Source organism: Gobio gobio, assembly GCF_949357685.1.
Source record: "Gobio gobio genome assembly, chromosome: 6".
Taxonomy (NCBI): Eukaryota; Metazoa; Chordata; class Actinopteri; order Cypriniformes; family Gobionidae; genus Gobio; species Gobio gobio.
In genome coordinates, this window is record NC_137102.1 from 53,754,914 (window position 1) to 53,770,864 (window position 15,951).

Here is a 15,951-nt window from a genome sequence, read left to right on the forward strand (position 1 = left end):
TTCAGAGGTGCTATATAGCACCTTAGTCAAAGAACCGGTGAAGAACCTCTGAAAAACCGCTGAAGAACCTCTGAAGAACCGCTGAAGAACCACTGAAGCACCAAAATTGGTGCTATATAGCACTAAAAAAGGTTCCCCTATGATTACGAGCCAAGAACCATTTTTGGTGCAAAATAGAACCTTTTTTTTTTTAGAGTGTACTTAAAAGTTACAAAGCTTTTTACAAAGCTGCTGTCACTTTAAGGCAGAATGCACAAATCCTATACACTGATACATATCCGATATTCCCCCAACTGTTTACGTTCACTCAAGACATAATCAACATTATTTACGTGAATACTTTCCAAAATGAAAATTGACATTGTGTGTATTGGTCTAAGTGCGAAAAAAACACAAAAGAAAGCTCTATTCAGTACTCGTGCTCTGGCATCTCAGAGGCACAAAAAAACAGACTGAACTTTTTCAGCATGATGAAACGTCTATGCTTCTCTTTCTCCCAGACATTTATATTTTGCAAAAAAAAAAAAAAAAAAACACTTTTAAAGAAAAAAAAAAATAATCTACTGACTTGGAAAGCTGCTACAGAAATGACTTTTGACTTCGAGGACCTTGATAGAAATGTAGTGGAGTAAAAAGTACGATATTTGTCTTTCAAATGTAGTGAAGTTAAAGTAAAAGTTTCCCTAAAAAATAATACTTCAGTAAAGTACAGATACTCAAAAAGTGTACTTAAGTACAGTACTCAAGTAAATGTACTTCGTTACTGTCCACCTCTGGTTTAATCCATTCTTCAGGAGTTTCTTCAGATGCATCCCAATTCACATACTTGTGCACAATTCTATGCCGATTTGTAGTATAATGTGATCAAGATGCACGCCAGTAATGATTTTTTTCTAGGGCACGTTTATAAAAGCTACTTAAATGTCCTAATTGAACTACGGCCTAATCCTGGTTTAGTTTAAAACATAGGATTATATCTCAAATACTAGACCTTGAGAATTTGTGATTGATGCGCCACGCAAAAGTCACAGACTACGGTGTTGTGGGTGTGTTGCTAGCTTTTTAGCTCGGTTTTTGCTTACTAGTGTGATAGTTTATTGTAAGTGTGAGAAGGATGAGTTACATGACTAAATTTAAGACTTACGGTTAAGGGTTTGCTCAAACTCCAACCAAAAGAATGAGCAATAGTAATAGTGATGCTTGCATAAGCATTTTTTTAATTCATTTCTTCATTTGTCCGGCCCCCCTTTATATTAGGTGGCCTTAACTACTATGTACTTACATAAAAAAATAAGTACAATGTACTTACTGTGTTCAAATTGTATTGCAAAACACCTTTGCTGATATTGAGGTGGGATACGGGTAGGGTTAGGGACAGGTGTGGTGTTATGGGTAAGTTTAAGGGTAGGGTTAGGTGTAAGGGAAGTGTCAACTGTGTAATTACAAATGTAACTACAGAAATTAATTACAGATGTAATTACATGCAGGTATTTTTTTAAATGTAAGTACAATGTAAAAACATGTATGTACACAAGTGCATTGTATCAAATGATTAATTAAAATGTTAGTACATAGTAGTTAAGGCCACATAATATAAAATGGGTCCATTTGTCCTAACCTCACGAAATCGATTTGCAATCGAGACAAAAAACGAATTTAATTCAGTAACAGTACAAAACATGAAAACTTACTTTGAAGCACAGAAGCACAAATCTTCATTAGCTGCTCTTCTGAAGGTGGCTTGCCCTATAACACAGTGTGTCATATTTGAACAAGACCATCACCATCATGCATACTTTATTATAAATGCTCATAAGCATCACACTCACCGGTTTCCCTGGGTAACCTGGTACTCCTGGTTGTCCTGGAATCCCATCTAGACCTGAAAATCCTTGAGATCCAGGTGGCCCTGATGGACCCACATCTCCTTTTTTCCCGTCAACCCCTCTGCTCCCAGGATCCCCTGCTACACCTGCCTGAGAGGGAGTGGGGAAAACAAGTCAAATCAGTGTCATCACTTCTATAGAATGAATTCAGAAATATCATTAAAAAAAAATATTTTATTTTTTAAATCATTCCATTTTATGTGCACATTTGATTATTTGAGTAATGTGAGAAAAGGAGACAAACAAGATCCCAGAATGTTGAGACATTGTTTGGTTCAAAACCTTGAAGCTTGTATTGGTCCTTTGCTAGGGAACCGAGAGACTTTCAGATTCTGACTGATGGTTGTGAGACAATGACAACAGTAGTTATGTTTTATGAGTAGTTAGGCATGTACCTCTCCTTTGTTCCCTTTCAGGCCCGGTTCCCCCTGTTGAGAATGACAGAGATACATCACACACATTAGGAGCTGTGCAGATGATTTGCATATAAATACCCTGACATTTTATGAGAAATTTCATTTCAAAGCATATATATATATATATATATATATATATATATGTGTTTTTGTGGGGGAGACGTTTCACCAAGGCTGTATTTATTTGATCAAAAATACAGTAAAACCATAATAGTATTGTATTAATAATTGGCAAAGCTGAATTTTCAACATCATTACTCCAGTCACATGATCCTTCAAAAATCATTTAAGAAACATTTCTTAATATCATGTTGAAAACTGCATGATACGATTTTTAGGATTCTTTAATTAATAGAAAGTTCATAAGAACAGCATTTATTTAAAATAGAAATGTAACATTATACATGTCTTTACTATCACTTTTGAGCAAATTTAATGTGTCCTTGCAGAATACACATTTTTTTAAAAAGAAAAAGGCTTTAGCCCAGACTTTTGAACAGTAGTGTGCATATAAGTTTTGTTTTTTTCATATAAAAATATGCTTATGCAAAGCTCATCATCAAGATACTTTGCTACATGGTTTCTAGATGTTTTTAGTGCATTGTTACATGGGTCTTCTGGATGATCACTAAGTGATTGCGTACTAGCTCAGATCAAAAGAATCCACCCTCAAGTCTCTATGATACTTTTCCTTCAAAACAAGTGTGTGGGATGTTGTCTTTCCATTGCACAAGCAATGTGGGGCAAGTGTCAATGTTTAATACATAGGTTTTACGGGTTTGTTCAAATTCATAATCAGAAGGTTGTATTAGCAACATAACTTATAAAGCATAAAGACTGTCACATACATGTTTTCCAGTGACTCCAGGTTCTCCCTGATTTCCTTTCTCGCCCTGGAATGAGAGATTTGTTATCATCAAAATGTTAATGTTGCTCTAACAAAAATGGACAAAAGGCTCATGCACAAGCTAGACCAGCACCAGTTCAGCATTAACCAATAAAACAGCCAAGAACATGGTGTGTGGTACTTTGTTCAAAAAATTGGACTGACTACTGAATAAAAATGTGTGTACGTGACTTCTGTAGGTTCAGGTTTTAATTCATGTTCGGAAAAAAACAGCAACAGTAACACTTTTTTTTTTTTATACTTCCTCTTTCCTCTTTCCTCTCTCTCTCTCTCTCTCTCTCTCTCTCTCTCTCTCTCTCTCTCTCTCTCTCTCTCTCTCAACATGTTTTTTTTAAACAGGCAGTGAGAAATCAAATGCCACAGATGTCAATCATCACTGAGCAGTCACAATACCTGACTCCCCCTCGGTCCGGATGATCCTGAGTCACCCTGCAAAAGTGTACAAGCATGTAAGAGCACGGCATTTAACAGTGCTGAAATAGAGCCTGGAGTTCAAGCCTCCGTTGAGGACAGCAAGCCAAGTTTGTTAACCATTAACTATTAAGACTGAATGGGCAGGCAAAAATGTGAAAAAAAAAAAACATTGCAAAAGTTTACAGTCCACCCAGAGGTTGCATTAACCAAAATTAGTCATTTGCTGAATTACATTAAACACTTTTCATCATTTTGTGTGAACTTCAGCATAAAATGGAAGTTGCGATAGTCTTTCTTTCCCTATCGTGACTCATATATCCAAGTGAAATGGCTTCTTGAATAAGAAAAAATAGAGGACAGGGCTTGATTTTGTCCATGGGGAATTGATTGGTGGTTGTGATTTGCTATTGCCGTGATCTCATGTGATCGAACCAGGGTCTGCCGGCATGAGAGTGGGACGCTCTAACAAGGAGGCTAAATAGAGGTTGCAAGGTTCCTCCATTACACTCACTGCAGAGCCAAATGATGTCCAGCTCCCCCTCTCTGGTCGTAATAGTTGGAGTTATGTTTAGTGATAGGGTTATGGGTGGTGCTAGGGTGTAGTTGGACAGTCTAGCTCCACCCATTATGTCCAGTGAGGGGGAGCTGGAAGTCAAGCTCCACCCATTGGCTCTGCAATGAGCAGCCTCTCGGTTGTCCCGCAAGTTAACACGTCATCAGAGAATAGAAGAGATGATGCTACAGGGAGGGGGATTTATTTTGATGAAAGATTATGAGGGCACATACAAAAATTGAATATGCATGGATAAATCATTTATAATAAATTCGGAAATATTCCATAAAAAAACAAGAATTGTCTATTTTGATTTCATGGTGACTTTAAGAGTCATTCCCACTGCAAAAGATGCCAATAAGGATTTAAAGTGAATAAAATAGGAGAACATTTTAAAGCGCCACCACGAAAATAGAGAGGGTTAAAGATGCGAGTTTCTAGATTTCTAGAATGATATTGTTCATTGAATCAAGTGTCTTTTCAAGGGTGGTAAGAGGGGAAAAGTCAATCTGAAGCATTGAGTAAGACAAAGGGGTTTTTGTGATGTCAAATGTCACATTAAGGTCAGCATGATATGAAAATGCAATTTTTATTAATGATTCATCCATGCATGTTCATTTTCTTTTTTTTTTAATTATTTGACCTTCTAAATTTTAATCTAAAAATCATAACTGAATCTTACGGTGAAAATGACAGACTTCTCTCTGTTGACTTCTCAAATCATTTAGTTCACTTAGATGTATAAGTTTATTTAAAAGTGAACTAATCCTTTATGACCACGATCAAATTTGACCTCACTCTCCGGAAGTAATGGCGGAGCTCAGAGACGATTGCGTTCCTCTGTTAAGACTGAGAGGTAAAATAATAGCATAAAAACTGATCGTTTCGCTAGATAAGACCCTTATTCATCGTCTGGTATCGGTTAAAGCCCTTTGAAGCTGCACTGAAACTGTCATTTGGACCTTGAACTGTTTGGAGCCCATTGAAGTCCATTATATGGAGAAAAACCCTGGACTGTTTTCATCCAAAACCTTCATTTCTTTTCGACTACAGAAAGAAAGACAAGGACATCTTGGATGACATGGGGCAGAGTAAATTATCAGCAAAAGTTTATTTAAAAGTGAACTAATCCTTTAAACCCCATCTGGCAAGTCTACGTTTATGCAATTGACATCTCAAAATCCAGTCAACAATCAATGCATACAACCAAGCCCCTTCCCTACATCTTTTTCTTTTTTGATAATCTGTTACACTTGGATGTATGTTACAATACAAAAGATAAAATCTTTCACTACTTTGTTTCATCACGACTCTAAAAATAACAAGCGTCACAATTTTTTTAATAAATACGGATAAAACCGCATCAAAGCCAGCCAGTGACAGATAAGGACTATTTGTAAGTAAATTTGTAATGAATTGACATCTTTATTAAAGCATCCCTCTAATGCAAGGCAGATGATAATTCAGGTTAGGTTTGTCACTGTTGAAGATCCAAGATGAACATACCTTATGACCTTTGAACCCTGGTAGACCTCTAATGCCAGGGGGTCCTTGAATGCCGTGCTCTCCATCTGGACCCTGTGAATGCACACATACACCTTTATTTAGATTGTCCACTTGTGCAGCATCACTAAACTTACCAGGTAACAGGTATCATTTAGTTAGTTTATCTTTTTGAATAAAGAAAGACACAGCACACTCAACACCACTGGTTTTGGGGTATTTGGTCTTTAAAATCAAATGTAAGACTTTAAGAAAAAATAATACCATGGTCATTACCACAGTCATTATGGTCCATATATGTCCATACAGAACAAACGCTTAAAATCTAAATAAAAAAATGTATAGAAAAAAATAATCAATAAAGGTTTTATTTAATATACACATAATTAGTACATTAACCAATTTTAATACATATATCAGTGCATACAAATTCAAACCGATAATGGATTTTGCTGACACGCAATAAACAGATTATTGTGCAGATATAGAGAAATATTGAATTAATGTGTTAAAATAAATTGTGCTTTCGTTCCTGTGACAAGGCGGCCCATCATAGATTTTTTAAGTTTAGAAATCGCATTAAACCAGATTGTGATTACTGTTTTTCGTCCCCAAATTTAAGACCTCTTAAAATGATAATTAGGACTTTTGTTATACCATTTAAGACATTCTAAGACTTAGGGACCCGCAGGGACCCTGTATAAACAAATTTAGTTTTCGCATATAGCTATTGTATTGCATAAGAAGACCTGGAATAGTGCACAATATGGACTACTTTTCATTTTTGGGTGAACTATCACTTTAAAACTTAACTCTTCTGGCTTAATGTGCAATGAATTAAAAATTGCAACCATTTCATACTCTGTAAAATGCATACATTTTCTCAGCTTCAGCTGAGCTTTCTTTCTGAACATTATGACTTGATGGAGGCTTAATATCTAGCATCTGCTACTCAAAGCTATTTCCTGAAGCTGTGTGAGAAAGTGGCAGGTATGTCACTAAAGGAGATGATATCATATTTTCAGACCTTTATGTGTGGAAATCCCCCTCCCTTAGTTCACTCACTTTAGCACCAGGTGCACCAGGGAGCCCATCCTGTCCACGAGAGCCAGAATTCCCCTGTTAACAAACAAGAGTTTCAATACAATTTTAAATAATAGGTACACTTATAATCAAAACATAGGAAAAGTGGTTAAGTGATTATATATATATATATATATATATACACACACATATAGCCAAACGTTTTGGGACGCCTGCCTTTACATGCACATGAACTTAAATGACATCCCATTCTTAATCCGTAGGGTTTAATATGGAGTTGGCCCACCCTTTGCAGCCATAACAGCTTCAACTCTTCTGGGAAGGCTTTTCCACAAGGTTTAGGAGTGTGTTTATGGGAATTTTTGACCATTCTTCTAGAAGTGCATTTGTGAGGTCAGGCACTGATGTTGGACGAGAAGGCCTGGCTCGCAGTCTCCGCTCTAATTCATCCCAAAGTAGTTCTATCGGGTTGAGGTCAGGACTCTGTGCAGGTCAGTCAAGTTCCTCCACACCAAACTCGCTCATCCATGTCTTTATGGACCTTGCTTTGTGCACTGGTGCGCAGTCATGTTGGAACAGGAAGGGGCAATCCTCAAACTGTTCCCACAAAGTTGGGAGCATGGAATTGTCCAAAATTGTCTTGGTATGCTGAAGCATTAAGAGTTCCTTTCACTGGAACTAACCTCTGAAAAACAACCCCACACGATAATCCCCCACCAGCAAACTTTACACTTGGCACAATGCAGTCAGGAATGTACCGTTCTCCTGGCAACCGCCAAACCCAGACTAGTCCATCAGATTGTCAGACAGAGAAGCGTGATTGGTCACTCCAGAGAACACGTCTCCACTGCTCTAGAGTCCAGTGGTGGCGTGCTTTACATCACTGCATCCGATGCTTTGCATTGCACTTGGTGATGGAAGGCTTGGATGAGCTGCTCGGCCACGGAAACCCATTCCATGAAGCTCTCTACACACTGTCCTTGAGCTAATCTGAAGGCCACGAAGTTTGGAGGTCTTTAGCTATTGACTCTACAGAGAGACTTAAAAAAAAAAAAAAAGAGGGCAGTCATGGCCTAATGGTTAGAGATTCAGACTTATAACTCGAAGGTTGCAGGTTCGAGTCTCAGGTCCAGCAGGAATTGTCGGTGGGGGGAGTGAATAACCAGCGCTCTCCTCCACCCTCAATACCACGACTGAGGTGAGACCCTTGAGCAAGGCACTGAACCCCCAACTGATACCCGGGCACCGCAGCAATATGGCTGTCCACTGCTCTGGGTGTGTGTTCACTACTGACCCCATTCTGTGATTTTACGTGGCCTACCACTTTGTGGCTGAGTTGCTGTTGTTGCCAATTGCTTCCACTTTGTTATAATACCACTAAAGGTTGACCGTAGAATATTTAGTAGTGAGGAAATTTCACGAATGGACTTTGTCCATTCATCACGGTACCACGCTTGAATTCACTGAGCTCCTGAGAGCGACCCATTCTTTCACAAATGTTTGTAGAAGCGTCTGCATACCTAGATGCTTGATTTTATACACCTGTGGCCATGGAAGTGATTGGAACACCTGAATTCAATGATTTGGAGGGGTGTCCCGATACTTTTGGCAATATAGTGTATATATAATTTTATGTTTACATTTTTTTAAATATCATTCAACAGATGATATAAAAAATATGATTTAATGCAAAATATACAATAAACTTAGCATATTTAACTGGGATGATTTACTTTTGGACCAGGAGGACCTTCTATGCCAGGTGGACCAGTTGGGCCTGGGGGTCCCTGAAAAAAAAGACATTTTTTAAGACAACTTTGCAATGAGACAAGCATCAAATATCAGTAATTCAATGGTTTTATTTAAAGGTGCAGTAATGCTGAGATATATGTATGCTGTTGTTGTTAATGAATCAGCTGATTCACCCATACTTGCACAAGTTGTCGGATGTGCCAGCTGTGGTTGTCTGTGTTGTGTAGCATGTTCGCTAAATTGGGTCAGAGCAATGACTTGAGGGGTGTGTTTGGTTAGGTGTATCAACAGTGTTTCTCAGGGCCCTTTCACACCTACCTTGTTAGGTCTGGATTTTCAGACTTTTCAGTTTGGTCCGAATCAAAATTACAGGTGTGAAATCTCCCCTGGAGCATGGTCCAGACCAAACAGACGAAATTTGGTTAGACGAAAAGAGGTAGTCTCGGTCCAGATCAAACTGAACAAAGGTTCGGTTCCATTCTAGTGTGAAAGCATTTTCTGTACGGTTCGGACTCTCAGACCATTTACAGGAAGTTCCTGTTTATGTTTAAATATTAATGTTATTTTTAAATTTCATCTAGGCTATATTGATTATGAAAAGTGAAAAGATGCGCAATATGTCAGAAGACAGAAGGTGAGAAATGATTTTGACCACTTCATTCATGTTTTGTTTTGTGCCTTTCTTTAAAGTGAATTTCGTTTTATATAAATTGTATCTTAATTTTAATCAACGTTTAATCAGATAATTACCTAGATTTAATAAATAAGAAGCAAATAGTCTATAGCAGACAACAATCGTGACATGGAGGCGCGGGAGCGCTTTGCACATGAACTGGAGCGCATCTCAAATAAACCGAAACTCAGCAGGCTACTTGCCTCAGACATGAGAAATATGTGTATAGAAAGCTTGAAATGTCACTTTTAAATGAAACAATTCGAAATGAAAATAAATAGTCAAGCAATGCGCACTGTTCACTAGTGGCAACGATATGTGTCTGTTCATTCATTCTTGTCAAAGACGCTGACCTCAGACGCATGTCTATTTACAAACCAATCAATGTCAAGAAGCCGCCCACATAGATGATGACGACAGGACGCGAGTATGTCATGAAAAGTTATTTAGTCCGCTCGCATAATTGCAATGTGAAACCAAACCAAAACTAACCAAATGTATAAAATGTATCAAAACATGAACTTCGGTTCGGACCTTGGTGCAGACTTTCAGGTGTGAAAACGCCCTCAGAAATCACTTATTGCACCTTTATTTGCCATATCTCTGCCATCAGCAATGATAACATCAAAATGTTTTAATGTGAAATGTGCATTTTTTTGTTAAAATGTCTTCACCTATGCCAGATCAATGTGCAGAAACACCAATAAACTAAAGTAAATTTCTCGAAAAGTTCAAACACTGTGGTACAAATCAAACCAAACTGTCTGGTAACATTAACCAATGACGTGGGTTTGGGGCACAAAAATAAATCATTTACACATGTTGTTGGAAACTAGATTTCAACATTGTGTGAAAAGTCGTGCCAAACGCGCCACCACAGAGCTAGGGTGTTCTGGGTGGTTGCCATGGTTTTTTCAATGTGGTTGGTAAAGTGTTATGAGTGGGTTGCTAGGTGGTTAAAAATGAGCAATGCTTCACAAAGACTCTATGATATTCTGGTTCCCAGATATGGTTCGAGACCCTCCTTTAAAGTAAAAGTATAGGATTTTTTTTTTTTTAAATCACCCAATCTTAAGTCTGTTTTATTACAAAAGTAATGCCTGCATGATTTTGTTTAGGAATTATTTATATTTATTAATAGAGGCCTTGATGAGGAAACAAAACAATTACTGCTTGCAAATGCAATTTAGCATCGAGCCAACAAATTGCAATATACAAAAACATAATTCTGTTGAAATGATGAGATACCTGCTGTCCTGTTGGTCCGGTAAAGCCTGCTGGTCCTGGCATACCTCGCTCACCCTGTCAAAATAATTTGTTATACAACAGAACAAAAGCTGTGACAAAATCAACACTCTCAAAATTACATGAACTATCATTCGATTTTATAGTCTCTTATGCTCACCAAGGCAGCATTTAATCAATCAAAAATCCAGTAAAAACTGTAAAATTGTGAAATTAAATGTAAAATAACTATTTTCTATTTTAACATATTTTAAATATAATTTATTTTTGTGATGCAAAGCTGAATTTTCAGCATCATTACTCCAGTCTTCAGTGTCACATGACCCTTCAGAAATCATTCTGATATCCAGATTTTGTGCTCAAGAAACATTTGTTATTATTATCATCATCATGAATAGAAAGTTCAAAAGAACAGCATTTATTTGAAACAGAAACTTTTTGTAACCTTATAAATGTCTTTACTGTCAATTCTGGTAAATTGAATGCATCCTTGCTGAATAAAAGTATTAATTTATTTAAAATATATACAACCCCAAATCAGAAAAAGTTGGGACAGTATGGAAAACGCAAATAAAAAAAAGAAGAAGTGATTTCGAAATTTACTTTGACTTGTATTTCATTGCAGACAATATGAACACAAAATATTTCATGTTTTGTCTGGTCAACTTCATGTCATTTGTAAATATGCATCCTTCCCTGTCATTCAGACCTGCAACACATTTCAAAAAAAGTTGGGACAGGAGCAATTTAGGGCTAGTAATGAGGTAAAATGGTTAAATAATGATGTGATTTGAAACAGGTGATTTCAACAGGTGATTGTAATTATGATTTGGTACAAAAGCAGCATCCAAGAAAGGTCTAATCCTTTAGGAGCAAAGATGGGCCGAGGATCGCCAGTTTGCCAACAAATACGTGAGAAAATTATTGAAATGTTTAAAAACAATGTTCCTCAAAGAAAGATAGGAAGAGATTTGGATATTTCACATTCAACAATGCATAACATAATTAAAAGATTCAAGGAATCTGAAGGAATTTCAGTGCGTAAAGGACAAGGGCGCAAGCCTAAGCTGAACAACCGTGATCTCCGATCCCTCAGGCGGCACTGCATCAAGAATCGTCAGTCATCTATAAGCGATATCACCACATGGGCTCAGGACTACTTTGGCAAACCTTTGTCACAATACGTAGTTACATCCACAAATGCCAGTTAAAACTGTACTGTGCCAAAAGGAAGCCCTATGTTAACAGTGTCCAGAATCGCCGTAGACTTCTCTGGGCTCGGAGGCATCTGGGATGGACCATCACACAGTGGAAACGTGTACTGTGGTCAGATGAATCAGTATTTCAGGTATTTTTTGGGAGGAATGGACTCCGTGTGCTCCGGACCAAAGAAGAAAAGGATCATCCAGACTGTTACCAGCAACAAGTCCAAAAGCCAGGGTCTGTCATGGTATGAGGTTGTGTCAGTGCCCTTGACAAAGGTAACTTGCACTTCTGTGAAGGCACCATTAATGCTGAAAAGTACATAGAGATTTGGGAGCATAATATGCTGCCTTCAAGAAGACATCTTTTCCAGGGACGTCCATGCATATTTCAACAAGACAATGCAAAACCACATTCTGCACACATTACAAAGTCCTGGCTGCGGAGGAAGAGGGTACGGGTACTTGACTGGCCAGCCTGCAGTCCCGACCTGTCTCCAATAGAGAATGTGTGGCGCATTTTGAAGTGCAAAATGCGACAACGAAGACCCCGTACTGTTGCCCACCTTAAAGGGGTGGTAAAACACATTGTTTTGAAGGCTTGATTGTGTTTGTGGGGTGCACTGTAACATGTGTTCATGCTTCGTTTTTAAAAAAAAAATCATTATTTTTCATATATTTGACATTTATTCTACACTGCTCTGTCCCACCTTGTAAAACGGTCTGATGCTTTCCGGGTTGTATGAAGCCAGTCCCTCAAAAATACGCAATGGGCTCAGATTGGTTAGCTGGCCCAGTGTGTTGTGATTCGCTAACCGCAGTGTACGTTTGTCGGAAACGTCACGCCCCTTACCTTACCGGTAGACTGTGCTTTGGTCAGTATTAGAAATGATGGCGTCAATAAAACCACACCAATCTGAGCCCGAATCAGACCCAGAACATTTTAGTGAAGATGATCGAGCAGAACCTGTTCAGTCCTCAAGAGTAAAGAAAGACTGCGGATCTATAGTGATCGCTACTGAATGGCACTGTTACTTTTGTATTTTTAGAACGATTATAGCCAAATATCTGTCGCAAGAACTATTAATCCAAAACACTAAACACTGGCTTTACTATAGTAGCCAAATCACACACAGAACCATGTTTAGCATGCCTGTAGATAAATAATACATAAAAGCTCTAATCAAAGAATCATTTACACTAATGCCAAGTTCGCTGTTGAGATTTTAACGTTAGTGTTTGTAACGATAGGTGTTCGTCGGATAACGTTAAGTATGAATAAGCATTTAACAGACTGGTTTGCAGAACAGCGCTGTCATCTGTTTACTTCCTTGCTACAACCTATTACAGGAAAACACATCGATGAAAAATAAATCAGACTTACAGGTTGTGGCCCGTAAACAGCTTCTGTTTGTAAATCCAGCTTTCAGGACAAGCCGTTGTGCATATCCTGTATTGAACTCGCGAACATTGTGAAAGTTTTCCTCCGTGAAATGTGCTGCGGGAGGGAGCCCCGCGCGCGTCGTGCATTCACACACTGGCCGCGTTTGTCTCACGCAGCTGACGTTGTGCAAATCCGGTGTTGAACTCGCGAACATTGTGAAAGTTTCCCTCCGTGAGATGTACTGCGGGAGCCCCGCACGTGCCTGTTCCCTTCTGTCTCATACACGCGTGCATTTAACATGTTGTATGTTAAACACTCTGCAACGCACCCCTGTCCCTATGAAGGCTGAACAAAGCAAGTACCCCAGACCTGCAATCCGGATGAATATAACAGCGTTTCCTCGGCATCGCGGCAACAACACTCCAGCCTAACTATACCACAACAGCGCCGCGATACAAAATGGCGCCCCCGCCCCACCTATTTAATATTCTCGGAGGAGGGGTTTATGTAAATATTGAGCCCGGTGATGTCACCAACCCTGGAGGAATGTGTGTAGTCGCCTACTGGCCGTTTGCTGTAGTTCTTAGAAATGGATTTCTTTAAAAGCAAACATCTCCCTTTGCTTTAAACTTTGAACGTTGTAACTTTGCAGATGTTGTTTATGCTAAAGCAGCAACATTACACGCTAGCTAAAGTTAGAATAGTGAAATCGTGGTTTACCACCCCTTTAAGACTAAATTACACCTGAAACACTTCATCACTTGGTGTCTTCAGTCCCTAAACGTCTTTTAAGTGTTGTGAAAAGGAATGGCAACATTACAAAGTGGTAAATGCTTTACTGTCCCAACTTTTTTTGAAATGTGTTGCAGGTCTGAATGACAGGAAAGGATGCATATTTACAAATGACATGAAGTTGACCAGACAAAACATGAAATATTTTGTGTTCATATTGTCTGCAATGAAATACAAGTCAAAGTAAATTTAGAAATCACTTCTTTTTTTATTTATTTGCGTTTTCCATACTGTCCCAACTTTTTCTGATTTGGGGTTGTATATATTTAAGTAATAGCTTTTAAGTCATTTTAATAGTATTTTTTAGACTTAATTTATGATTAATCTGGGTTCTTACTTGAGGTCCAGCCGGGCCTATCTCTCCAGGAAACCCTCGCATCCCCTAAAAAAAAGAAAAAAAAGAAAAAAAGAAAACATGTGCCATGAGTTATGGTTTTGGCAGTACAGTTTTGCATCCCATGGGCCTTTTTCTATCAGTGCACATTTGATACAATGACTGAAATACACAGTTAAAGGGATAGTTTACCCAAAAATGAAAATTACCCTGTGATTTACTCACCCTCAAACTTACATTATAAAAGTAATCCACACGGCTCCGGGGGATAATAAAGGCCTTATGATGGGGATCAATGGGTTGTCGTAAGAAAAATATCCATATTTCTTCATAAGTTGAATACGGAAGACGGTCCAAACAGAAGCTAGATATTTTACTTTATAAAGTTTTAAATATGGATATTTTTCTTACACAAACCCATCAATTCGCTTCAGAAGGCCTTTATTAACCCCCCGGAGCCGTGTGGAGTATCCGTTTATTATGGATGGATGCACTTTTTAGGTCTGCCATTTGGGCTGCCATTCACTGCCATTATAAAGCTTGGATTAGCCAGGACATTTTTTTAATATAACTCTGACTGTATTTGTCTGAAAGAAGATGTCATATTTATACACATAGGATGGCTTGAGGGTGAGTAAATTATGGGATAATTTAAGGGTAAACTATCTTTTTAAGGATCTACTCTGAAATGGAAGTTGCAATAATCTTTTCTTCCCTATTGTGACATATATCAGATCGAAACGGCTTCTTAAACAAGACTGAATGTAGGGCTGGGCTTGATTTTGTCTATGGGGAATTGATTGGATTATTGGATCATTGTGGTTTGCTATTGGTTGATCTCATGTGAGTGATAGGTTGTCCCACCCACACACCAGGAAACATGTTATCAGAGAAGAGATGTCACTGCAAGGGGGAGAAGTTATTTTGATAAAATTTTGATTATTACATTTTGATTCCCCCCACCTACATTTCCTGCCTGTATTTTTTCATTAATATTGGCAGGAAAGTGTAGGTGGAGGAGCGGTTTCTTCCACCCTCAATAACCACGTCTGAGCTGCACCTGAGCAAGGCACGTAACCCAGAATTGCTCCCCAGGCGCTGCAGTGAATGGCTGCCCACTGCTCCAGGTGTGTGTGTCCACGGCTTGCAGTGTGTGTGTTCACTTCTCACTGCTCCTAAAGTGTGTGCACTAACTTGGATGGGATAAATAACATACTTGGCTTTCACATTTCACTTTAAAGATTACGAGGACGTTTAAAAATATAATAATGATGAGCAAGGATAAATCCTATGTAATAAATACCGCAATATTCCATAAAAAAAATAAGATTTGTCAATTTGGATTTCATGGTGACTTAACATTCTGCCAGCACTACCACGATTGCATGTTTACTTACCCAGCGCTACCTTTCTGTCTCATTGCCAAGCCACACTGTACCCATCCAATGTACTGGCAAGCACATATTCTTTCATTAGAGTGGTTTACACGAGAGTTTTATGATCAAAGATAAAAGCGAAACATAAATCACCACACCTATAACCAGCCACAGCTGATACACCCCGTTTCCTGTACCAAAAGATTTCAGGAATCTCAGAATGTTGTAAATTTTTCTTTCAAATGAGCCAGTTTCATTGGCCATAAACAGGAAGCACAGGCCAAGCTACTTGGGGAATGAATGAGTGTAAAAGTGTTCAATCAAACAGCAAAGTTTCCACACAGTGCAGAGACAGACAGACAGAGGTTGGGGGCGTGCAGAAAAACTGCTGACCTTTAGGAGTGGACAAGAGCATTTATGTACATTAATGCATTGGTTGCTACTAGAAATACCTCTGTCTCCACCTGCTG

The 15,951-nt window shown here is 38.5% G+C and overlaps 1 protein-coding gene across 1 annotated transcript in view; it reads right to left on the minus strand.

Annotated features, from left to right (window-relative positions):
• Positions 1 to 15,951, minus strand: part of LOC307128673 (uncharacterized protein) — a gene marked incomplete at its 5' end in the record, with an annotated part of 70,026 nt that overhangs the window by 11,463 nt on the left and 42,612 nt on the right. Inside the window, 10 exons of the mRNA XM_079820613.1 lie at positions 1,692 to 1,746; positions 1,830 to 1,976; positions 2,282 to 2,314; positions 3,151 to 3,195; positions 3,603 to 3,638; positions 5,683 to 5,754; positions 6,745 to 6,798; positions 8,457 to 8,510; positions 10,397 to 10,450; positions 14,109 to 14,153. Coding sequence (XP_079676739.1) covers positions 1,692 to 1,746; positions 1,830 to 1,976; positions 2,282 to 2,314; positions 3,151 to 3,195; positions 3,603 to 3,638; positions 5,683 to 5,754; positions 6,745 to 6,798; positions 8,457 to 8,510; positions 10,397 to 10,450; positions 14,109 to 14,153 — 595 coding nt within the window. The remainder of the gene's footprint in view (positions 1 to 1,691; positions 1,747 to 1,829; positions 1,977 to 2,281; positions 2,315 to 3,150; positions 3,196 to 3,602; positions 3,639 to 5,682; positions 5,755 to 6,744; positions 6,799 to 8,456; positions 8,511 to 10,396; positions 10,451 to 14,108; positions 14,154 to 15,951) is intronic.